The sequence below is a fragment of the Choloepus didactylus genome, chromosome 2 (genome assembly GCF_015220235.1).
Source record: "Choloepus didactylus isolate mChoDid1 chromosome 2, mChoDid1.pri, whole genome shotgun sequence".
NCBI lineage: Eukaryota > Metazoa > Chordata > Mammalia > Pilosa > Megalonychidae > Choloepus > Choloepus didactylus.
The window spans coordinates 34,594,380-34,620,666 of record NC_051308.1 but is presented as its reverse complement, the minus strand read 5'-3'; the positions used below and the strand labels follow the sequence as shown (position 1 = coordinate 34,620,666).

Here is a 26,287-nt window from a genome sequence, read left to right as displayed (position 1 = left end):
ATGAGCTAATTATAATATGTAAACTCATTGACATAAAATGTAAGTTATCAGGATATAGAATGAGTCTAAAGAATGGGGAAGGTTGCTTATTATGGGCAGAATGTTCAACTAGGGTGAACGTAAACATTTGGAAATGGACAGAGGTGACGGTAGCACATTGTGAGAATAACTAACAGTGCTGAATGGTGTGTGAAGGTGGTGGAAAGGGTAAGCTCAGAGTCATGTATGTCACCAGAAAGAAAGTTGGAGGTTAAAAGATGGGAATGTATAAAACAGTGAATCTTGTGGTGGACAATGTCTGTGATTAGCTATACAAATATTAGAAATCTCTCTCATGGACTAGAGCAAATGTATGACACTATAACTAGAAGTTAATAATAGAAGGGCATATAGAAAAAATATATACCTATTGCAAACTGTATACTACAGTTAGTAGTATTAACATTCTTTCATCAACAGTAACAAATGTACTATACTAAAACTATGAATCAGTAATGGAGGGGGGTTAGGTGTATGGGGGGATTTGAGTTTCCTTTTTTTGTCTTTATTTCTTTTCTGGAGTAATGAAAAGGTACTAAAAACTGAAAAAAATTGTGGTGATGGATGCACAGATGTATGATGGTACTGTGGGCAACTGATTGTACACTTTGGATCTTTGGATAATTGTATGGTATGTGAACAATCTCAATTAAAAATAAATAAATAAATAAATAAATAAATAAATGCATACATAAATAAATAAATAGAACCCTAGGCAAGAGTGAGAAACTGACCATCAGTGTTAACTCATCAATATAATCTGATGCCTAAAAAACAGAAAAAAAAATTTTTTAAGCCATGCTAAGAAACAGGAAGATATGGCTGAATTAAGGGAACAAATTAAAACTTCAGAGGGGACAAAGAATTCAGAACAATGAATTAAAGAAGTTCAAACAAATTTCCTAAATCAGTTCAAGGAGATGAAGGAAAATATGCATAAGGAGATAAAAGGATATTGAGAAGACAATGTGTGAGCATAAAGAAGAATTTGAAGTATGAAAAGAAACATAATAGAAATTATAGAGATGAAAGGCACAATAGTAGGGTAAAAGTACACTAGAATCCCTCACCCTTGAAGCTGGCAGATTCTGGTTGGGCCAGTTCTCACCAGCTGGCTGCTGTGGACTGGGAGAGTCAGGAAAGCCCTGGGGAACGGAGGGGGACACAGCACAGTTCTGATCCAACTGTTGGTCTGTGAAATTGGTCCACTGAGTTCTGCAACCTTGGCCCTTTACAGACATGTGCCCACAGCACTCACTGAGACCATTATTTCCACCTGCCTCAGAAGCAGAGGGGACAGAGCGCTAAAAAATTATTTACCTTTGTAGGGCCATGGGGAATAAGTTGCCAAAGAGTCCATCTGCTGGGCAGGCTGGGAAAGTGCAGCCTTTTTTTTTTTTTAATTTAAATTTATTGAGATATATTCACAAGCCATACAATCATCCACAGTGTACAATCAGTTGTTCACAGTACCATTATACAACTGTGCATTCATCATCACAATCAATTTTTGAACATTTTCATTATCAAACAAAAAAAAATAATAAAAATTAAAGTAAAAAAGAACACCCAAAACATCCCGTATCCCCCCATCCCTCCCTATTACTCATTTACCTTTTGTGCTCATTTTTCTAGTCATCTGTCTAGACACTGGATAAAGAGAGTGGGAGCACATGGTCAAAAGTGCAGTCTTGGAAAGCTTCATTCTGGACCCTCTCTCCAAGGCCCTTTTTTAATTTACAAATAAAATTCAGGAATGCACCCTCTGCATGGGATCCTTGCCCTGTTTTGGCTGGGAAATATTGACAAACCAAGTGCCAAAAAAGAGCTTTAACATGAATTTAATCAACAAGAAATCTTAGACAAAAAAAGGAAACCAACCTTCAGAATAATCTCATTAAGACAATCAGATGACCAGATACCAGCAAAAATTTACAAGACATACTAAGAAACAAGAAGATATAGGCCAGCCAAAGGAACAAATTAAAAGTCAGAATATAGAAGTATTTTGTATTAATGGATTGGAAGATGAGATATCACTAAGATGCCATTTGTACTCAAAATGAATTACAGATTCAATGCAATCCCAATCAAAATTCCAACAGCCTACTTTGCAGAAATGGAAAAGCCAATTATCAAATTTATTTGGAAGGGTAAGGGGCCCCAAATACCCAAACACTTCTTGATAAAGAAGAATGAAGTTAGAGGACTCACATTTCCTGACTTTAAAACATATTACAAAGCTAAGTAGTCAAAATAGCCAACTAATTTTTTACAAGACTGCCAAGTCTACTAGACTGGGAAATAATCATCTCTTCAACAAATGGTATGGGGAGAATTGGATATCCACAAGCAAAAGAATGAAAAAGGACCCCTATCTCCATATTCAAAAATTAACTCAAAATGGATCAAAGACCTAAGTATAAGAACTAGGGCTATAAAACTTCTAGAAGAAAATTTAGGGGAGCATCTTCAAGATCTTGTTTTAGGCAATGGTTTCTTAGACTTTACCCAGTGCACATTCAACAAAAGAAAAAATGATTAAATGGGACCTTCTCAAAATTAAAACTTTTATGCCTCAAAGGACTTTGTCAAGAAAATGAGAAGCAACCTAAATGGGAGAAAATGTTTGGAAACCACATATCCACTAGAATGGCTATTACCAAACAAACAGGAAACTACAGGTGTTGGAGAGGATGTGGAAAAACAGGAACACTCTTACATTGCTGGTGGGAATATAAAAGGATGCAGCCTCTGTGGAAGACAGTTTGGCTCAGAAAACTAAGTATAGAATATTGTAAGACCCTGTAATCCCACTACTACGTATATTCCCAGAAGAATTGAAAGTAGGGACTCAAACAGATATTTGCACACCGACATTTATAGTGGCAATATTCACAATTGCCAAAAAAATGGAAGCAACCTAAGTGTCCATCAGTCAATGAATGGATAAACAAAACGTAGAATATACTTACAATGGAATAGTACTCAGTCATAAGAGGAGTGATGTCCTGAGTCATGTGACAACATGGATGAACCTTAAGGACATTATGCTGAGTGAAATAAGCCAGACACAAAAGGACAAATATTGTATGATCTCACTGATACGAACTAATTATAATAAGCAAACTCATAGGGTTAGAATCTAGAATATAGATTACCAGAGGATAGATTGGGGTTAAGAATGTGGGTAGTTAGTCTTACTTTGTACCGAGTTTCTATTTAGGTTGATTGTAAAGGTTTGGAGATGGATGATAGTGATACTACCATACTGTGTAATTAACAGCACTGAATTATGTATGTGATTATAATTGAATGGGAAAGTTGGGTCGTGGTATTCCCTTTCAACTATATTACCAGAATGAAAGAAGATAAAACATGGGACCATATAACACAGTGTGTCCTTGTTCTGGTTTGCTAAAGATGCCGTTACGTGAAATATCAGAAATGGATTGGCTTTTTTTTTTTTAATTTAAAGAAAAAATTTATTGAAGATCTGAAAAACAATTCCTAAAAGATAGACTTTTCCAGAAAACTGGAGCTGTACAATGCATTGCGTCTATCATGTTAAAACGTGCATTAGACACAAATACAAAAACCATGAGATGAGCCATCATTCTTCAACAATCTAAGCAAAGGTAAAATGCCTAAGGAACAACATGGATGACTTGCAAAGGATGGGCTCTTTACTTTAAGCAAAGTAAAAAAAAGAAAGAAAGAAAGAAAGATAGAGAGCACAAACGGATGAGTGTGTTCAGTTATATACACTGAATTGAACCTTTGCCACTAATCAGAGCCTTTTGTCATACATTAACACATATTATAAAAGTGTGTAGTGTCAAAGGAATCTTACCACCAGCATTCAAAAGCAACTTTGTCAATTAGGCCATAAAACACTACAGCATGTCTCTCTGTTGTCATCACTGAATACACTGGCAGCAATTTTGGGGGGAAAAAAAAGAAAAAAGGAGAATAACCCTTTTTTATTTTCTGTTTAAAATTAAACAGAAACAAACATCAATTCTGTTATATGCTAACATTTTCAAAGTACATCATTTGTACAAGAGGACTAAGAACAAAAATGTGTTAACAGAGATTCAAACATAAATGAGTGTCAGCAGCCTCACAAAGCTTCCCAATGGTACTGAGGAGGAGCCACTTCATAATCACTGGCACTAAACAAACTCACAGAATTCTTAGCCAGATACTTTAGGAAATCATGAAGATAGCTCAGTAATAAAGCAAGGCTCTTCTGCTCCAGAGGTGTATAGACCAACATTGCTCCAATTCATACACATAATCTCAGTAAGTATGGCACTCCATACACCTGGGACATGGGTACATCAGGGTGACCTGCAAGGATTTCAGCCTACTGTGGTCTTTCAAATTTGTTGAGTAGCTGAGTGCCCAACATTACATTGAAGTATTCTTTTATTCCTGCCACAACTTCATTACAGCATATTCCTTATTATCTATTTCCTCGAGATTTCTTGTAATTTGCATAATCCTCTAGAATGGAATCCACATTCTTCTTGGTAGGAAGATAAAAGAGCTGTTTTTGCCTGGTAATTAGGTCCCAGTCATCAACAAGCCATAATTTTAGTTCTTCAGGAATCTTTACTTTAACTTCAACTTGGTTCATGAATGTTTCCTCACTTTCAACAGTAGGATCTACTCGGGTCCTTTTCTTCCAAGGAAGCTGAGGTGTCTCACTGGTGCAGCCACCATCTCCATTTCCATGTGTTTTCTGTTTGTTCTTTTTTGTTTTCACTTCAACATTTTTCTGCTGCAGACCAGATGTCTTCTTTCCAGGGGTAGAACCTCTCGTCTTCCCCTCTGCATATTGCTCCTCATTGGCTTTTTGAAGATCTCTCTTTTTTCTGCAGATTGCTTCCACGTATTTGAGTACTCTGCTTTCTGGAACCCATTCATACCGGTTTTTATTCCAACTACTGTAATGTATAAAGTATTTCACTTGTTTGTCCTTTATGGCAACCTTTATACACTGCTTCATAAAGCAGAGGCCCATGAAGGCACAGCACTTGTTCACCCTCCTGGAATTTAGCCTTCAGGTCCTGCTTCTGCACCATTTATTGAATTGGCTTTTATAAAGTGGATTTATTAGGTTAGAAATTTACAATTCTAAGGTCATAAGTGTCCAAACTAAGGCATCAAGAGGATACCTTCACTGAAGAAAGACTGATGGCATACGGAACACCTCTGTCAGCTAGGAAGGCACGTGGCTGGTGTCTACTGGTCCTTTACTCCCAGGTTCTGGTTTCAAAATGGCTTTCTCCAAAATGTCTCTGGGCTTCTGTCTCTCTTAGCTTCTCTCTCTCAGTTCCTGTGAATCCTTGCTTGTTCTCCCAGGGAGTTTCACTCTAAGCACCTGGGGGGTCCTCTCTTGGCTTCTCTGGGTGAACTCTGGGCTTCATCTCTTAGCTTAGCATCTCCAAATGTCTTTCTCTCTGCATCTCCAAGTGTCTGGATTTGTGTCAGCTCTTAGCTTCTCCCAGGGGCAAACTCTGGATTACATATCTTACCTTCTCTCCAAAATGTGTCTCTCAGCTTCTCTGACCTCCTTCTCTGTGAACTCTCTTAAAGGACTCCAGTGATCTAATTAAGACCCACCCTCACTGGGCAGGGTCGCATCTCCATGAAAATATTCAATCAAAATGTCCCACCCACAAGACTGGATTAAAAGATCATGGCGAGATTCTGGCAAGATGGCAGACTGGTGAGCTGTAAGTTTTAGTTACTCCTCCCGGAAAGTAGGTAAAAAGCCAGGAACTGCGTGGACTGGACACCACAGAGCAATCTGTCTTTGGGCATAATTCATACAACACTCATGAAAGCATGGAGCTGCTGAGATCAGCGAAATCTGTAAATTTTTGCGGCCAGGGGACCCGCGCCCCTCCCTGCCAGGCTCAGTCCCGTGGGAGGAGGGACTGCCAGCTCCGGGAAGGAGAAGGGAGAACTGCAGTGGTAGCCCTTCTCGGAAACTCATTCTACTGATCCAGACTCCAACCATAGATAGACTGAGACCAGACACCAGAGAATCTGAGAGCTGCCAGACCAGCAGAGAGGAGACAGGCATAGAAAAAACAAAATAACACGAAAAACTCCAAAATAAAAGCAGAGTATTTTTGGAATTCTGGTGAACACAGAAAGGGGAAGGGCGGAGCTCAGGCCTTGAGGTGCATATGCAAATCCCGAAGAAAAGCTGATCTCTCTGCCCTGTGGACCTTTCCTTAATGGCCCTGGTTGCTTTGTCTCTTAGCATTTCAATAACCCATTAGATCTCTGAGGAGGACCCCTTTTTTTTTTTTTTTTTTTAATCCTTTTTTCTTTTTCTAAAACAATTAATCTAAGAAGCCCAATACAGAAAGCTTCAAAGACTTTCAATTTGGGCACATCAAGTCAAGAGCAGAACTAACAGAGCTCTGAGACAAAAGGCAATAATTCAGTGGCTGAGAAAATTCACTAAACACCACAACTTCCCAAGAAAAGGGGGGTGTCCGCTCACAGCCACCATCCTGGTGGACAGGAAACACTCCTGCCCATCGCCAGCCCCATAGCCCAGAGCTGCCCCAGACAACCCAGTGTGACGGAAGGGCTTCAAATAACAGGCACACACCACAAAACTGGGCGTGGACATTAGCCTTCCCTGAAACCTCAGCTGATTGTCCCAGAGTTGGGAAGGTGGAGCAGTGTGAATTAACAAAGCCCCATTCAGCCATCATTTGAGCAGACTGGGAGCCTCCCTACACAGCCCAGCAGCCCAGAACTGCCCTGAGGGGACGGCACTCACCTGTGACATAGCACAGTCACCCCTCAACAGAGGACCTGGGGTGCACAGCCTGGAAGAGGGGCCCACTTGCAAGTCTCTGGAGCCATACACCAATACCAAGGACTTGTGGGTCAGTGGCAGAGACAAACTGTGGCAGGACTGAACTGAAGGATTAGACTATTGCACCAGCTTTAAAACTCTAGGATCACCAGGGAGACTTGATTGTTAGGGCCACCCCCCCTCCCCGACTGCCCAGAAACACGCCCCACATACAGGGCATGCAACACCAACTACACACGCAAGCTTGGTACACCAATTGGGCCCCACAAGACTCACTCCCCCACTCACCAAAAACGCTAAGCAGGGGAGAACTGGCTTGTGGAGAACAGGTGGCTCGTGGACGCCGCCTGCTGGTTAGTTAGAGAAAGTGTACTCCACGAAGCTGTAGATCTGATAAATTAGAGATAAGGACTTCAATTGGTCTACAAACCCTAAAAGAACCCTATCAAGTTCAGCAAATGCCACGAGGCCAAAAACAACAGAAAATTATAAAGCATATGAAAAAACCAGATGATATGGATAACCCAAGCCCAAGCACCCAAATCAAAAGACCAGAAGAGACACAGCACCTAGAGCAGCTACTCAAAGAACTAAAGATGAACAATGAGACCATAGTACGGGATATGAAGGAAATCAAGAAGACTCTAGAAGAGCATAAAGAAGACATTGCAAGACTAAATAAAAAAATGGATGATCTTATGGAAATTAAAGAAACTGTTGACCAAATTAAAAAGATTCTGGACACTCATAGTACAAGACTAGAGGAAGTTGAACAACGAATCAGTGACCTGGAAGATGACAGAATGGAAAATGAAAGCATGAAAGAAAGAATGGGGAAAAAAATTGAAAAAATCGAAATGGACCTCAGGGATATGATAGATAATATGAAACGTCCAAATATAAGACTCATTGGTGTACCAGAAGGGGAAAAAAAGGGTAAAGGTCTAGGAAGAGTATTCAAAGAAATTGTTGGGGAAAACTTCCCAAATCTTCTAAACAACATAAATACACAAATCATAAATGCTCAGCGAACTCCAAATAGAATAATCCAAATAAACCCACTCCAAGACATATACTGATCACACTGTCAAACACAGAAGAGAAGGAGCAAGTTCTGAAAGCAGCAAGAGAAAAGCAATTCACCACATACAAAGGAAACAGCATAAGACTAAGTAGTGACTGCTCAGCAGCCACCATGGAGGCGAGAAGGCAGTGGCACGATATATTTAAAATTCTGAGTGAGAAAAATTTCCAGCCAAGAATACTTTATCCAGCAAAGCTCTCCTTCAAATTTGAGGGAGAGCTTAAATTTTTTACAGACAAACAAATGCTGAGAGAATTTGCTAACAAGAGACCTGCCCTACTGGAGATACTAAAGGGAGCCCTACAGACAGAGAAACAAAGACAGGACAGAGAGACTTGGAGAAAGGTTCAGTACTAAAGAGATTCGGTATGGGTACAATAAAGGATATTAATAGAGAGAGGGGAAAAATATGGCAAACATAAACCAAAGGATAAGATGGCTGATTCAAGAAATGCCTTCACAGTTATAACGTTGAATGTAAATGGATTAAACTCCCCAATTAAAAGATATAGATTCGCAGAATGGATCAAAAAAAATGAACCATCAATATATTGCATACAAGAGATTCATCTTAGACATAGGGACACAAAGAAACTGAAAGTGAAAGGATGGAAAAAAATATTTCATGCAAGCTACAGCCAAAAGAAAGCAGGTGTAGCAATCTTAATCTCAGATAAAATAGACTTCAAATGCAGGGATGTTTTGAGAGACAAAGAAGGCCACTACATACTAATAAAAGGGGCAATTCAGCAAGAAGAAATAACAATCGTAAATGTCTATGCACCCAATCAAGGTGCCACAAAATACATGAGAGAAACACTGGCAAAACTAAAGGAAGCAATTGATGTTTCCACAATAATTGTGGGAGACTTGAACACATCAGTCTCTCCTATAGATAGATCAACCAGACAGAAGACCAATAAGGAAATTGAAAACCTAAACAATCTGATAAATGAATTAGATTTAACAGACATCTACAGGACATTACATCCCAAATCACCAGGATACACATACTTTTCTAGTGCTCACGGAACTTTCTCCAGAATAGATCATATGCTGGGACATAAAACAAGCCTCAATAAATTTAAAAAGATTGAAATTATTCAAAGCACATTCTCTGACCACAATGGAATACAATTAGAAGTCAATAACCATCAGAGACTTAGAAAATTCACAAATACCTGGAGGTTAAACAACACACTCCTAAACAATCAGTGGGTTAAAGAAAAAATAGCAAGAGAAATTGCTAAATATATAGAGACGAACGAAAATGAGAACACAACATACCAAAACCTATGGGATGCAGCAAAAGCAGTGCTAAGGGGGAAATTTATAGCACTAAATGCATATATTAAAAAGGAAGAAAGAGCCAAAATCAAAGAACTAATGGATCAACTGAAGAAGCTAGAAAATGAACAGCAAACCAATCCTAAACCAAGTACAAGAAAAGAAATAACAAGGATTAAAGCAGAAATAAATGACATAGAGAACAAAAAAACAATAGAGAGGATAAATATCACCAAAAGTTGGTTCTTTGAGAAGATCAACAAGATTGACAAGCCCCTAGCTAGACTGACAAAATCAAAAAGAGAGAAGACCCATAGAAACAAAATAATGAATGAAAAAGGTGACATAACTGCAGATCCTGAAGAAATTTAAAAAATTATAAGAGGATATTATGAACAACTGTATGGCAATAAACTGGACAATGTAGAAGAAATGGACAATTTCCTGGAAACATATGAACAACCTAGACTGACCAGAGAAGAAATAGAAGAACTCAACCAACCCATCACAAGCAAAGAGATCCAATCAGTCATCAAAAATCTTCCCACAAATAAATGCCCAGGGCCAGATGGCTTCACAGGGGAATTCTACCAAACTTTCCAGAAAGAACTGACACCAATCTTACTCAAACTCTTTCAAAACATTGAAGAAAATGGAACACTACCTAACTCATTTATGAAGCTAACATCAATCTAATACCAAAACCAGGCAAAGATCCTACAAAAAAGGAAAACTACCGGCCAATCTCCCTAATGAATATAGATGCAAAAATCCTCAACAAAATACTTGCAATTCGAATCCAAAGACACATTAAAAAAATCATACACCATGACCAAGTGGGGTTCATTCCAGGCATGCAAGGATGGTTCAACATAAGAAAAACAATCAATGTATTACAACACATTAAAAACTCGAAAGGGAAAAATCAATTGATCATCTCAATAGATGCTGAAAAAGCATTTGACAAAATCCAACATCCCTTTTTGATAAAAACACTTCAAAAGGTAGGAATTGAAGGAAACTTCCTCAACATGATAAAGAGCATATATGAAAAACCCACAGCCAGCATAGTACTCAATGGTGAGAGACTGAAAGCCTTCCCTCTAAGATCAGGAACAAGACAAGGATGCCCGCTGTCACCACTGTTATTCAACATTGTGCTGGAAGTGCTAGCCAGGGCAATCCGGCAAGACAAAGAAATAAAAGGCATCCAAATTGGGAAAGAAGAAGTAAAACTGTCATTTTTTGCAGACGATATGATCTTATATCTAGAAAACCCTGAGAAATCGACGATACAGCTACTAGAGCTAATAAACAAATTTAGCAAAGTAGCGGGATACAAGGTTAATGCACATAAGTCAGTAATGTTTCTATATGCTAGAAATGAACAAACTGAAGAGACACTCAAGAAAAAGATACCATTTTCAATAGCAACTAAAAAAATCAAGTACCTAGGAATAAACTTAACCAAAGATGTAAAAGACCTATACAAAGAAAACTACATAACTCTACTAAAAGAAATAGAAGGGGACCTTAAAAGATGGAAAAATATTCCATGTTCATGGATAGGAAGGCTAAATGTCATTAAGATGTCAATTCTACCCAAACTCATCTACAGATTCAATGCAATCCCAATCAAAATTCCAACAACCTACTTTGCAGACTTGGAAAAGCTAGTTATCAAATTTATTTGGAAAGGGAAGATGCCTCGAATTCTAAAGACACTCTAAAAAAGAAAAACGAAGTGGGAGGACTTACACTCCCTGACTTTGAAGCTTATTATAAAGCCACAGTTGCCAAAACAGCATGGTACTGGCACAAAGATAGACATATAGATCAATGGAATAGAATTGAGAATTCAGAGATAGACCCTCAGATCTATAGCCGACTGATCTTTGATAAGGCCCCCAAAGTCACTGAACTGAGCCATAATGGTCTTTTCAACAAATGGGGCTGGGAGAGTTGGATATCCATATCCAAAAGAATGAAAGAGGACCCGTACCTCACCCCCTACACAAAAATTAACTCAAAATGGACCAAAGATCTCAATATAAAAGAAAATACCATAAAACTCCTAGAAGATAATGTAGGAAAACATCTTCAAGACCTTGTATTATGCGGCCACTTCCTAGACTTTATACCAAAAGCACAAGCAACAAAAGAGAAAATAGATAAATGGGAACTCCTCAAGCTTAGAAGTTTCTGCACCTCAAAGGAATTTCTCAAAAAGGTAAAGAGGCAGCCAACTGAATGGGAAAAAATTTTTGGAAACCATGTATGTGACAAAAGACTGATATCTTGCATATACAAAGAAATCCTACAACTCAATGACAATAGTACAGACAGCCCAATTATAAAATGGGCAAAAGATATGAAAAGACAGTTGTCTGAAGAGGAAATACAGATGGCCAAGAAACACATGAACAAATGTTCAGCTTCACTAGCTATTAGAGAGATGCAAATTAAGACCACAATGAGATACCATCTAACACCGGTTAGAATGGCTGCCATTAAACAAACAGGAAACTACAAATGCTGGAGGGGATGTGGAGAAACTGGAACTCTTATTCACTGTTGGTGGGACTGTATAATGGTTCAGCCACTCTGGAAGTCAGTCTGGCAGTTCCTTAGAAAACTAGATATAGAGCTACCATTCGATCCGGCGATTGCACTTCTCGGTATATACCCGGAAGATCGGAAAGCAGTGACACGAACAGATATCTGCATGCCAATGTTCATAGCAGCATTATTCACAATTGCCAAGAGATGGAAACAACCCAAATGTCCTTCAACAGATGAGTGGATAAATAAAATGTGGTATATACACACGATGGAATACTACGCGGCAGTAAGAAGGAACGATCTGGTGAAACATATGACAACATGGATGAACCTTGACGACATAATGCTGAGTGAAATAAGCCAGGCACAAAAAGAGAAATATTATATGCTACCACTAATGTGAACTTTGAAAAATGTAAAACAAATGGTTTATAATGTAGAATGTAGGGGAACTAGCAGTAGAGAGTAATTAAGGAAGGGGGAACAATAATCCAAGAAGAACAGATAAGCTTTTTAACATTCTGGGGATGCCCAGAAATGACTATGGTCTGTTAATTTCTGATGGATATAGTAGGAACAAGTTCACAGAAAGGTTGCTATATTATGTAACTTTCTTGGGGTAAAGTAGGAACATGTTGGAAGTTAAGCAGTTATCTTAGGTTAGTTAGTTGTCTTTTTCTTACTCCCTTGTTATGGTCTCTTTGAAATGTTCTTTTATTGTATGTTTGTTTTCTTTTTAACTTTTTTTTTCATACAGTTGATTTAAAAAAGAAGGGAAAGTTAAAAAAAAAAAAAAGAAAGAAAGAAAAACAAGGAAAAAAAAAATGATATAGTGCCCCCTTGAGGAGCCTGTGGAGAATGCAGGGGTATTCGCCTACCCCACCTCCATGGTTGCTAACATGACCACAGACATAGGGGACTGGTGGTTTGATGGGTTGAGCCCTCTACCATAAGTTTTACCCTTGGGAAGACGGTTGCTGCAAAGGAGAGGCTACGCCTCCTTATATTTGTGCCTAAGAGTCTCCTCCTGAATGCCTCTTTGTTGCTCAGATGTGGCCCTCTCTCTCTGGCTAAGCCAACTTGAAAGGTGAAATCACTGCCCTCCCCCCTACGTGGGTTCAGACACCCAGAGGAGTGAATCTCCCTGGCAACGTGGAATATGACTCCCGGGGAGGAATGTAGACCCGGCATCGTGGGACGGAGAACATCTTCTTGACCAAAAGGGGGATGTGAAAGGAAATGAAATAAGCTTCAGTGGCAGAGAGATTCCAAAACAAGCCGAGAGGTCACTCTGGTGGGCACTCTTACGCACACTTTAGACAGCCCTTTTTGGGTTCTGGAGAATTGGGGTAGCTGGTGGTGGATACCTGGGGCTGTCAGGCTACAACCCGGAAGCCATGAGTCTCGAAGACAGATGTATAGGAATGTAGCTTGTGAGGGGTGACAATGGGATTGGGAAAGCCATGGGGACCACACTCCACTTTGTCTAGTTTATGGATGGATGGGTAGAAAAATAGGGGAAGGAAACAAGCAGACAAAGGTACCCAGTGTTCTTTTTTACTTCAATTGCTCTTTTTCACTCTAATTATTACTCTTGTTATTTTTGTGTGTGTGCTGATGAGGTGTCAGGGATTGATTTGGGTGATGAATGTACAACTATGTAATGGTACTGTGAACAATCGAAAGTACGATTTGTTTTGTATGACTGCGTGGTATGTGAATATATCTCAATAAAATGATTAAAAAAAAAAAATCATCAGAGATATCAGCAACTACAAATTGTGAGGGTAGCAGGCCCTACAGAATTTGTCTAGGCAAATCACTAAACAAATAAACAAACCAAATAGCAACACTACCACCAAGGGACATAAGAATCCAGTGTTATTACAATACATTATCTTAAATATCCAGTTTTCAACAGAAGATTACAAGACATGAAAAGAAGTAGGAATGTATGGACTATACACAGGAATGGGGGAGGGGGAGGGAATCAGTCAGTAGAAACTCCCTGAGGAGATCCAGAGGCTAGACTTGGCAAACAAAGAATTCAAAGCAGCTATTATAAGTATATTCAAAGAACTAAAAGAGACTATATTTTAAAAATTAAAGGAAAGTTTTCAACAATGACTCATCAAGTAGAGAATATCAATAAAGAAAATTTATTTTTTAATATTGGAATTTCTGCAGTTGAAAAGTACAACTGAGATGAAAATAGCATGAGAGGCTTGACAGCAGATTTGAGCTGCCAAAAGAAAGAGCCAGCAAACTTGAAGATCAATCAATAAAAAGCATCTAATCTGAAGAAGAGAAAGAAAAAAGAATTTTAAAAAATTAAAGTCTCAAAGACCTGTGGGAAACCATAAAGTGTGCCAAAACACACATAGCTGGATTCCCAAGAAAAAAGGAAAGAGAGAGAAAGGGACAGAAAATTTCATGGAAATGATGAAAACATCCGAAATGTGGTAAGAAACATTACTCTACACATCCCTTGGTGCATGACCCCCTTTTTCATCTTCAAAGCCAGCAACATCACATCTAACCCTTCATACATTGTCACACCTCTCTCTGACCACAGCCAAGAAAGATTATCCACTTTTAAGGACTCATGTGCATAGATTGGGTCCACCTGGAAAACCCAGGCCAATCATCCCATCTCAAGGTCGTTATCCTTACTCAGGTCTGCAAAATTTCTTTTGCCATTCAAGGTAACATATTGATGGGTTCTGGGGTTTTGATATGGACATCTTTGTGGGGGGAAGCATTATTTCTCACTACCACAAAAGCATAAATTTATATTTTTCTCTTTTCTCTTAACTGTCTTCAAATACAGTTGCATAAAATAATCATTATAAAACTTTTGTTGGGCTTTGTGTTAAAAAGACATAGAATGTAATAGCACAAAAGGGGAGAAATGGAGCTATATTGGATCAAACTTTCTATATTTTACTGGAATTAAATTAGTTTTAATCCAAAATGGATGTTAATAATTAATATGAATATCTAATCCCTGGAGGAACAATCAAGAAAATAACTCATAAAATATAATGTTAAAAAAACAAATGAAATAAAATGAAACTCTAGAAAATATCAATTTAGCACAAGAGAAGGTAATAAAAGAGAAACAAAGGGGAGAAAAGACATAAGCTATAGAGAACAGAGATCAAAATGGCAGACATAAAGCAAACCATGTCTATAAGAACACTAAATGTAAATGGATTAAACACTCCAATCAAATGCAGAGATTGTCAAACTGGACTTTAAAAATGAGCTCATTCCAACTATATGCTGTCAACAAGAGTCACACCTTAAATTTAAAAAAAAAATGATGAAAAATATTTCATGCAAACAATTACCATAAGCGAGTTAGAATGAGTGTATTAAGATCATACAAAATAAACTTTTGGGCAAAAAAAAAAGCTCTAAGACAGAAAAAAGACATATTTTAATGATAAAACAATCAATCATGAAGAATTTAGAACAACTGTAAACCTGTACATACCTAACAACAAAGCTCCAATATGAAGCCAAAACATGCAGATTTGAAAGGAGAAATAAACAATTCAGTAATAATAATTGGAGACTGCAATACCCCCATTCTCAGTAACTGATAGAACAACTAGACATAAAATCAGCAAGAATGTAAAGACTTGAACAACATTGTAAAACAGCTTGGGCTAAATGACAGTTATAGAACACTCCACCAAACAACAACAGAATACATATTCTTCTGAAGTGCAAATGGAACATTCTCCAGATAGATCATATGATAGATCATAAAGCAAGCCTCAGTAAACTTGAAAGGATTAAAACCATACAACATATATTCTCTAACCACAGTGTAATTAAATTAGAAATCAATAACAGAAGGAAATTTGGGTAATTCACAAATATGTGGAAATTTTACTACAAATAACTAATTGGTCAAAGAAGAAATCAAAAGAAAAATTATAATATACTTTGAGATAAATGAGATGAATAAAAACAAAAACACAACATACCCAAAAGTAGTGCTTAGAAGGAAATTTATAGCTACAAAGACATCTATATTAAAAAAGAAAAATCTAAAATGAATAACTTAACATTACATCTAAGGAAACTATGAAAAAGAAAAACTAATCCCAAAGCAAGCAAAAGAAGGAAATAATACAGATTAGAGCAGAAAATAGAAAATAGAAAACCAACAAAACCAAAAGTTGGCTCTGAAAAAATCAACAAAATTAGCAAACCTTTAGCTAGACTGGCAAAAGAAAAAAAAAAAAAAAAAGAGGAGAGACACAAATTATTAAAATCAGAATTAAAAAGGAGACATCACTACCTATATCAATCACAGAAATAAAAGATTAAAAGATTATAAGAGAATACTATGACTAACTGTATGCCAACAGATTAGATAATTTAGGTGAAATGGACACATCCCTAGAATTACACAAATTACTGAAACTGAAGAAATAGAAAATATGAATAGACTCATAACAAGTAAAGAGATTGAATTAGTCATTTTTAAATTTCTCATAAAGAAAATCCCAGGGCCAGATGGCTTCACTGGAGAATTCTACCACACATTTAAGGAAGAATTAACATCAATCCATTACAAACTCCTCCAGAAAATAGAAGAGGAAGGAATTATTACTTATAGAATTATTGCTTATTCTATAAGACCAATATTACCCTGATACCAAAACCAGACAAAGACATCTCAAGGAAAGAAAGTTACAGACCAATATCCCTGTAGATACAGATGCCAAAATTCTCAATGAAATATTAGCAAGATGAATTCAGCAAGATATAAGAAGTATATACCATAACCAAATAAGATTCATTCCAGGAATGTACATTTGGTCTAACATCTGAAAATCAATTAATTTAATATACCATATTAATATAATTAAGGGGGGAAATCACATGACCATTTCAATAGATGCAGAAAAAGCATTTGACAAAATACAAAAACATTCGTGATTAAAAAAAACCAAACCTCTCGGCCTAAAGTATTAGGCTGAACTTCCTCAACCTGGTAAAGAGCATGTACAAAAACCCTGCAGCTAGCAGATTCTTAATGGTGAAAGATTTAGTACTCTGCTTCTAAGATTGGGTACAAAGCATGGAGGTTCTCTATCACAACTTATTTTCATCAATGTATTGGAGGATCTAGCCAGTTCAATCAGACAAGAAAAAAGCAAGTCATCCAAATTGGAAAAGAAGTAAAGCTGTATTTATTCATGGTCTATATGATCTGGTGTGTAGAATATCCTAAGTAATCCACAAAAACAATACAAGTATTAATGAACAAATTCAGCAAGATTGCCAGATACAAGATCAATATACCAAAATAAATTGTATTTTTATAAGGTAGCAATAAACAATCTAAAAACTAAATCAGGAAAACAATTCCATTTGCAATAATATCAGGTAATAAAACCAAAACTGCTAGGAATAAGTTTTACAAAAGAAGTGCAAAACTTGTACACTGAAAACTACAAAACATTGCTGAGAGAACATGAGGAAAATATAAATGGAGAGACATACCATTTGATGGATTTAAAGAATCAATATTAAGATGGCAATCTTCCCAAATTAATCTATAAATTCAATGCAATTCCTATCAAAATCCCAGCAGACCCTTTGTAGAAATTTACAGGTTGATCCTAAATTTTTATGAAAATACAAAGGACCCAGAATAGCCAAAACAATTTTGAAAAAGAACAAAGTTGGAGTGCTTAGATTTCTTAATATCTAAATTTACTACAAAGCTATGGCAATCAAGAAAGTGTGGTACTCCATCTTTGACATAGATCTGTAGAACAAAATAACAGCAAAAAACCCTTACATTTATGGTCAATTGATTTTCAACAAAGTTTCAAAGGCAATTCAGTAGGTAAAGGATAGTCTTTTCAACAAGTGATGCTGGGACAACTGGATATCCATATACAAAAAATGACTCTAAACCCTTCCTTAAAATATTCACCAAAAAATTACTATTGTATAACTATGTAGCTTATACGGTGTGACCATGTGATTGTGAAAACCTTGTGGCTCACACTCCCTTTATCCAGTGTATGGACAGATGAGTAGAAAAAATGGGGACAAAAACAATGAATAATGGGGGGATGGGGTGGGGATAGGTTGTTTCAAGTGTTCTTTTTTACTTTTATTTTTATTATATTTATTTTTATTATTGCTTTTTTCAAGTAATGAAAATGTTCAAACATTGATTGTAGTGATGAATATACTACTATATGATGATACTATGAACAATTGATTGTATGCTTTGGATGACTGTATGGTGACTATATCTCAATAAAATTGCAAGGATAAAAACAAAAAATAAAAGGGAATGTTTGAATTGGAAAAAAAAAATAGATCACAGACTTCAATTTAAGAATTTCCAAAGCAATCAACTCAATAATAAGAGGACAAACAACCCAATTACAAATCTAGAAGACCCCTCACAAAAGTATATGGAGGGATGCTGTGTTGGTTTGAAGCTGTATGTACCCCCAGAAAAGATCATGTTCTTTTAATCCATTCCTGTGGGTGTAGACCTATTGTAGATGGTACGCTTTGATTAGGTTATTTCAGTTGAGGAGTTTCCCAGGGTGGGTACTTACTGGAATCCAATTGTAAGAGAATAAAACATAGAGAAATGCCCCACACAGAAGCTGAGAGAGACAAAAGCTAAAAGAGAAGAAGCCACTGAAGTCAGAAGCAGGAAACAACAAAACCCAGGAGAGAAAGACCAGCAGATGTCACCACATGCCTTGCTATCTGACAGAGGAGCCCAAGCTTACCAGTAGCCAGTCTTCAGGGAAAAGATATTGTCCTGCTGATGCCTTAATTTTGACATTTTTGTGGCCTTAGAACTGTAAGCTTGTAAGTTAATAAATCCCCATTGTAAAAGGCAACCCATTTCTGGTACTGTGTATTGCATTTCATCAGCTTTAGTAAACCAAAACAGACTCTTAACATCATTTGTCATTAGAGAATTACAAATTAAAACAACTGTCAGTAGCAATTGTTGGCAATGATGCAGAGCAATAGGAACTCTTATTCCTTGCTGGTGAGAATGAAAAATGGTACGGCCACTTTGGAAGTTTCTTTCAAAGCTAAACACAGTCTACCATATGCTACGGTGATCATGAACCTAGGTATTTACCCAACCGACTTGAAAATTTATGCCCATACAAAAACCTGCACATGAATGTTTATAGCAGTTTTATTCATAATCACTAAACACTGGAAGCAATCAAGATGTCCTTCAATAAATGAATAAATTAAAAATACTGAAGTAATCCATATAATGGAATATTATTCAAAGATAAAAAGATAGGCGCTATCAAGCCAGAAAAAGACATGGAAAAATCTTAAATGCATATCACTAAATGAAGGAAACCAGTCTGAAAAGACTACATGCTGTATGGTTCCAATTACATGACATTCTGGAAAAGGCAAAACAATTGAGATTGCAAGGTCTGTGGTGAGAAGGGAAGGTGACATGCAGAGGATTTTTAGGACAGAGAAAGTATTCTGTATGATACTATAATGGTGAATGTATGACACTATACATTTATCAAAACCCATGGAACTTTTTTTTTAATCTTCATTTTATTGAGATATATTCACATACCACGCAGTCCTACAAAACAAATCGTACATTCGATTGTTCACAGTACCATTACATAGTTGTACATTCATCACCTAAATCAATCCCTGATGCCCCATGGAACTTTATAGCACACAAAAAAAGTGAACCTTAATGTATTCAAACTTTTAAAAATTGTTTAGGAGGTTGGGGGATCCAAGGATGGAACACATAATGTGGCACAACAATCCAACTACAACAAATATGTGAAACACTAAAGGAGTTGGGGGGAAAGATGGGGACCTAAGTAACTTTGGAAGTTAGTGGACTCTGTAAGACTAAAAGCAAAGGACATGCACACTACCACTACACTAGAAGTAAACAATTAAGTAAATGAGTAGCAGATGGTAGAGGCCAGTTTTCTCAGTGTTGGAGTGGGAGGTTACAGATAAGCAAGGGAAAAAGGCTAGAATGATCCATATGGTAATGGATTAGAGTTGAAGACATCATTATAAACTACGTTTAGCTTAATATACAGATGAATACATCTATAAATATTTATGGATATTTATATATAAAAGTACACATACATATATTTCCTTGTTGTGTCAGCTTAGAGAGTCTAGAAGCAGTAACACCTAGGTAACAATGAACACACCTAACACCCAGACCTTGGTTTCTAATACATTCTCCAATAAAAGGAACAAGGTATCCTCAGAGAAATGTCTGATTCTAGGACTAGTACAGGATATATTCAAGATGAGCTTGGAGCATCTTGTAGTGCCAGAGAGTTATGGGGGAAAAAACAACTCTACAAGGATGGGGGCATGTCAAACGGACACAAGAACCAACTGAAAGAGTTCCCAATGGCCGAAGCTGGAGCAATAAAGTAGTATTGGATTATAAATGAAAGTATAAAATAAATATGTATGAGTCCATACTGTTAAAAAATAAATTATGAATAAAATAACTAATGGGAGAGAATAGACAAATCTCCCATGCAGAAGAATTCCAAATAATTTATGTAGCTACTTCACCATCAAGGAGATGGAACAACCCTCCTTAAGTATGGGCTGCCCATAATGACTTCCTCCAAAGAGTACAGTATAGTAAAGGGGAGGGGGAGAGTAACTTTAAAGCAGAGAAACCTGACAAACACTGCCTCCACCAGATGATCAAGGTTAGCACAAACAGTGATAAGTAGTATTGATAGTATGTACCCTTTGTACGGTATGATGAAAATGGCACTTTACCTGTGTGGTCTTCCTCCCAAGAACATATAACCACGGTCTAATCATTAAAAAAATATCAGACAAATCCCAGTGATGGACATTCTACAAAATATCTGACCATTGCTCCTCAAAACCATCAAGGTCACCAAACACAAAGCAACTGAGGAACTGTCATAGCCAAGAAGAGCTGATTGCCAAATGCAGTGAAGTATTCTGAATCAGATCCTGGAACAGAAAAAATACATTGGATTAAAAAAAAAAAACTAAGGAAATCGGAATAAAGTGTGGACTTTAGTTAATAACATATCAATATTGGCACCTTAACTGTAATGAATGTATCATACTAATGTTAGATGTTAATTATAGAGGAAACAGGGTGTGTGTGTATGAGAATTTTCTATACTCTTAGTAACTTTTCTAAAAATCTAAAGTTGTTATAAAATAAAAAGCTTATTTTTTAAAATGGGCAAAATATTTGAATAGCTGTTTCACCACAAAAGACATATGAATTACTAATAAGCCCAGGAGAAGATGCTCAATATCACTAGATAGTAGGGAAATGCAAATTAAAAGCACAATGATATACAACTTTGCACAAATTTGGGTGGCTGTAATCAAAAGGCAGTCAATAACAACTGTTGACAAAGATGTGGAGAAACTGGAACTTTCATACAAGCTGGTGGGAATATAAAGTGATATAGCTGCTTTGGAAAATGGTTTGGCCATGTCTTATAAAGAACAACATAGATTTAACATACAACCGAGCAGTTCCGTTGTACGTATCTATACCCATTCAAAGACTTGTATGCAAATGTGATTCATAGCAGCATTGTTCATAATAACCAAAAAGTGGAAACGATCCAAATGTCCATCAATGGGTGAATGGGTAAATAAAATGTGGTATGTCCATACAATGGAATACTATTCATCTATAAAAAGAAATGAGCCTCTAATACCTGCAACAATATGGAAGAGTATCAGAAACATTATGCTAAGTGAAGGAAGTCAGATGCAAAATGCTTCATATTGTATGACTCTATTTATATGAAATGTTCTAAAAAGGCAAATCTATGGAGACAGAAAGCATATATCCTAAGCTTGGGACAGAGGCTGCAAATGGACATAAGGGATTTGGGTGGCAGGGTGATGGAAATGTTCTAAAACTGGATTGTGGTGATTATTGCAAAACTGTAAATTTACTAAAAATCATTTAATTGTTCACTCAAAACATACATAGTCTATAAATTATATATCAATAAAATTGGTTTTTAAAAGGTAATATTTTGCCACCATTACCGAAGAGAATTTATGAAATGCTTATTATGTAAAATAAATAGGAAAGATCTGTTTAATTTCTTGTAAACAATCATGTGTCAACAGTGACATAATGGTGATTTATATGCCTATACATGCTGTTTTTCCAGATTTTGTTGTCTTTCTAGTGCTATGATCCAATATTTTTCAAGGGACTAATGGAAAGAACAGGTGAAAATATTGAATGTGGAATGCCTTATGAAACTTTGATAACATTTTTAAATTATGTTTACAATACCTCTCAAAAAGTTTATAAAAATAGCCTGATGTATTTTTACTGTCTAAACTTATAGGATAAATAAATAGAAAACATTATATTGAAAGATTCTCAGAACATATTTAGAAATCATATGTTGGATTTTTTTTCTTCCAAAGATTGGAATAGATGGATGTGGAAAAGAAACATGTGCAACCTTGGCCTGTTATTTGACAGAACACAAACTTTACCAAATACCTGTATCTCGCAATTACACCTACACAGAATTCAAAGAAGACTTTAAAAAAGTATTCATTCAAATAGGACAAGAAGGACACCCTACTGTTTTGATGGTTACTAATTCAAACCTAGATCAAGTAAGCACTTTTTGTTATTTGCTAAAGTTTGATATTTAAGTAGTCCAAAATAAATTTAATATTTGAAAAGTAAATAGATAGAGTAAATACTTATCTATAGTCGTATCAGCCTAGCATTTCAATTGTTTTCTTATTCTCTGTCCTCATCCAGTCAGTCCAGAGTTTATCTATTTGTAATCATACCGTAGATAGTTTTGCATAAACATTACACCATTAGCACTATCCATGTCTTTATAATTTTCAATTTAATTAATGAACCGGAAGCAGTTTATCTAAATAGTCAAAGCCATCCATCTCATGTCTGAACCAGTTTTGTAATCTATATTGAAAAATAGGCTATTTGTTTCCACTCTCTGACCATGTAATCTATTATGTGTTCTCAATGTTGAGCCTTCTGTTTCTCTCCTTTATCCTTCTTTCAGTTCTAAGCTCACCATCAAGTTCAGGACTCTCCATACAGGACATACTTTCTTGATATACAAGCAAAAATGCTTGTTTCCTGTCTTTTTTATTAGGTCTGTTATTTTGCATGAAGTATACCCTTATATCCACAGCCAAAATATAATTAGGAATACTGTCTCAGATTGAATTTACTTCTTTGTGGCAAAATTGCAAGGAAACATTGTCTATCACGTATCAATCATTTAATTATGTTTATAGACATGTATAATTATAAGTATCGTTTCTAATCCTCATCCTACTTTTGTTTTGTTTTTTTCCTAACACTGGGACGTTTTCCCTTGAGTTACATTTTTCTTACACATTGTATTTTAAAAGTAACTCTAAGTGTCATGTCATATTTGCTGTACTCCATAATATGTAGTTTTTCTGTGCTATCCATATATTCTCCCCTCTCCAAATTTAAATATCTTGCCCTATGATCAAGTTGAGGCTTCTGCCAGACACGTTGTTTCTGGATTTCAGAAAATGGAGTTTCTCCTACAACAGGGACCCATTGTTCTAATATAATAAATCATTGTTTTTCAGAAAACCACTATCAGGCCAAAGCCAAAGTGAACATGGCTCCTCTACTCCCATGTCATTCAGGACTGCTTCCCACACTTCCCAGATTTCTTCTGGCCATATCATTCCTTTCCATGTGAACCAAAAAGAGTGGGTAATAATCTGTGGGTTTGATAACCTTTAGGTGAGATAGGAAATCAGCTAGTCCCATGTCATTTCTGTTGGCCTCTTCTGGAGACTGCCCACATCTCTGCCCTTCTCCTTCATGGACTCAAATATCCTGAACCTGTGAGCATCTGAGGAATGTCCTGAGCAGTAGGAAACACTACTGCTGCTTTTTTTGGGGGAAAGTTTGAATTTACTCTCAAAAGTAAGATGCTCATCCTTTTATAATAACTCCTCTGGTAGAATTTCCTTCTCTGCTCTTTCTTCTCTATCCCATTTCCCATTAATATTGGAGCCTTTTATGGAAATGAATTTGGGTAAATTAGGATAATCCTTCAGTCATGTTATTTCTAGTTTGTCTACTATTCAAACACAGATGCAAATATATTGAGAACATCTATGAATTGCTTGAAAGCAAGATCCCTGCCCAATTCAGGGACGTACCCACCCCTTCATATCTCTTAACTAGTGCCAACACAGTGTCTGGTATTACTGTCAATATCAAGTATGTCTTTGTCTAACATTTAAATGAATGAAAAGATGAATGAAGCTTATTTTGACTCTGAAAGAAATATTTTTGATGGGCTTGAATTGAGAACATTAGCTTTTAAAAAAATTTCCTCAGTTCTGCTTTATCACTATTTCTTTCTCAATTTGGAGTTTTTAGAGTAGAATATATAAAGAATTTCTTGTTCCTGATTAAATATGTGTTTTACCTAAGGCATTATTTTTGGAAGATTTGAACTGCATTCTCAATTCAAGAAAAATACCTGACTTGTTTGAAAATGAGGAGCTGGATTCTATTGCATTAACAATTAGAACTCTTGCCAAACAGGCTGGTTATATGGATAATAGGCAAAACATACTTTCATTCTTCCAAAAGGTATGTTTTTGTGGATTGGCTTTATCAAACTGTGATGTTAAATTAAAAGTAGACCATATTTATAATTCTGTGCATAATTTTCAAAATTGAATCCAATTTCTTTCATTCTTTAAATGAGTTTCAAGGATAGAAAAATGACCATCAACCTTACACACAGACATGCCACACTCTTAGGCGGGCCCAAAGATTAACAAAGATCTGAGTCTGAACAGCTATCAGTGGTTTAAAAAAAAAGTTGGAAGCAATGAAATGAGAAATAAAATCCCAAGATTATTTCTTACATTGAGATCTCATCTCAGCTAATGAAATTTTCATTTAAGCCTGTTGGTATCTGGAAAGGCAAGAAATAGGAATTATTTCATTCCTTTGAATGGCCCTAGTATTGACCAGGAGGTGATGAATACAAAAAGAAATCAGCCAGATAGAACAGGTGATAATCAGAACGAACTCAGCAGTGGGGTAGCTATGAAAGAACTGGTTTGATGAGGGATTTGGACTGGACCAATGAACTGGTCTTCCTGTGATGGTTGACCAGTGGCTTATTGAAAAGATAGACATGATTACCCAAAACAAAATGTTCCCTGAAGGATTGCCACAGGTCAGCCTATTTCTGGTACCAGTTTCTGATTATTTTAGGCTCATTTGAAAATTGAACTGGGCCATGCTCCATTCCTTCAACAGATACTTAGTAATCTGTCAAAATAAGATGTAAAATACTCCAGAAATGGAATACACAGTTGATAGAGAATGATGTGATATGAATGGACACATGGATTGTGTTATTTCTTAAATGCCATGCTAGAAAAAAGGGTAGCACTTATCCTGATTGTGGTGTTCTGGTTAGTCTTGTTACTGGAATTGGTTTATCCAACAGATTACAAGTGGTAAGGAAGAACAAAGGATTTTTAGTTGTAGTATGGAAAATAGTGCAGAAATAAAAATAAGCCAAGAATCCCAGTTAGAAATAAAATTTAGTTATCTCATTATTTATAAATAATTTATGCCATGCTTCCAAAAATTATTTGAAGTTTTTTATTATAATAATAAATAACAGAGGCACACTTTAAACTGTTAACATTGAATAGCTTCAGGTAGAGTTTGGGATGTGCAAAGCAAAAGAGAGGTACTTTTATTTTTACTTGAAACACTTCCATTGTGTAAGAATTTTTCAATGAGCAATATTGCTTTAATAATTTTTTAAAAAACAAAAAGGAGAAAAAAGGAAAAGATGTCTCCTTAATCTTTTTTCAGCTTTACCATACTTACTTAGCAAAATAGGTTGTTTGATACTCAAAGATGTTATCACTATCTGCACGCTGGACTCCTGACTCACTGAGGTTGCTTTCAGTAATTTGGGTTTGTTGTAAGTGATATATTGAAATAAGGAGGAAATCTGTGCCCCTATGGGCAGCCATGCCAAGAACCCAGAAACAGCAGCAGCAGAGCCAGGTCTTATGAGGAAAGGGATATGGGTAAACTTCAAATAAACTAGTACCTGGCTTAGGACCTGAATAATTCTTCAGGATCTCATATAGCTTAGCTATAATGCTTCAGCTGTAGGAGTTCATTAACTCCTCTGGTGATCTACTCATATCATCCATCCCTGCTTCCTTCAGTCTTTCGGTTCTGATTCATCCTACCATTTTCTCGTTTTGAGTTTCTAAGGGTCTTCAATGCATACTGTCCTAGAGGAAAAAACTAAATAGACCTGTCATCATCTGGTATAAAGTCCCCTACTGAACATAGGTCTAGCACC

The 26,287-nt window shown here is 36.4% G+C and overlaps 1 protein-coding gene and 1 pseudogene across 1 annotated transcript in view; one reads left to right on the top strand and one right to left on the bottom strand.

Moving 5' to 3' along the window:
- Positions 1-26,287, top strand: part of DNAH14 (dynein axonemal heavy chain 14) — a 426,387-nt gene that overhangs the window by 267,538 nt on the left and 132,562 nt on the right. The window contains exons 53-54 of the mRNA XM_037805786.1: positions 22,323-22,520; positions 24,370-24,531. Of these exons, the coding sequence (XP_037661714.1) occupies positions 22,323-22,520; positions 24,370-24,531 (360 nt within the window). The remainder of the gene's footprint in view (positions 1-22,322; positions 22,521-24,369; positions 24,532-26,287) is intronic.
- LOC119524294 lies at positions 4,163-5,129 on the bottom strand (annotated as a pseudogene).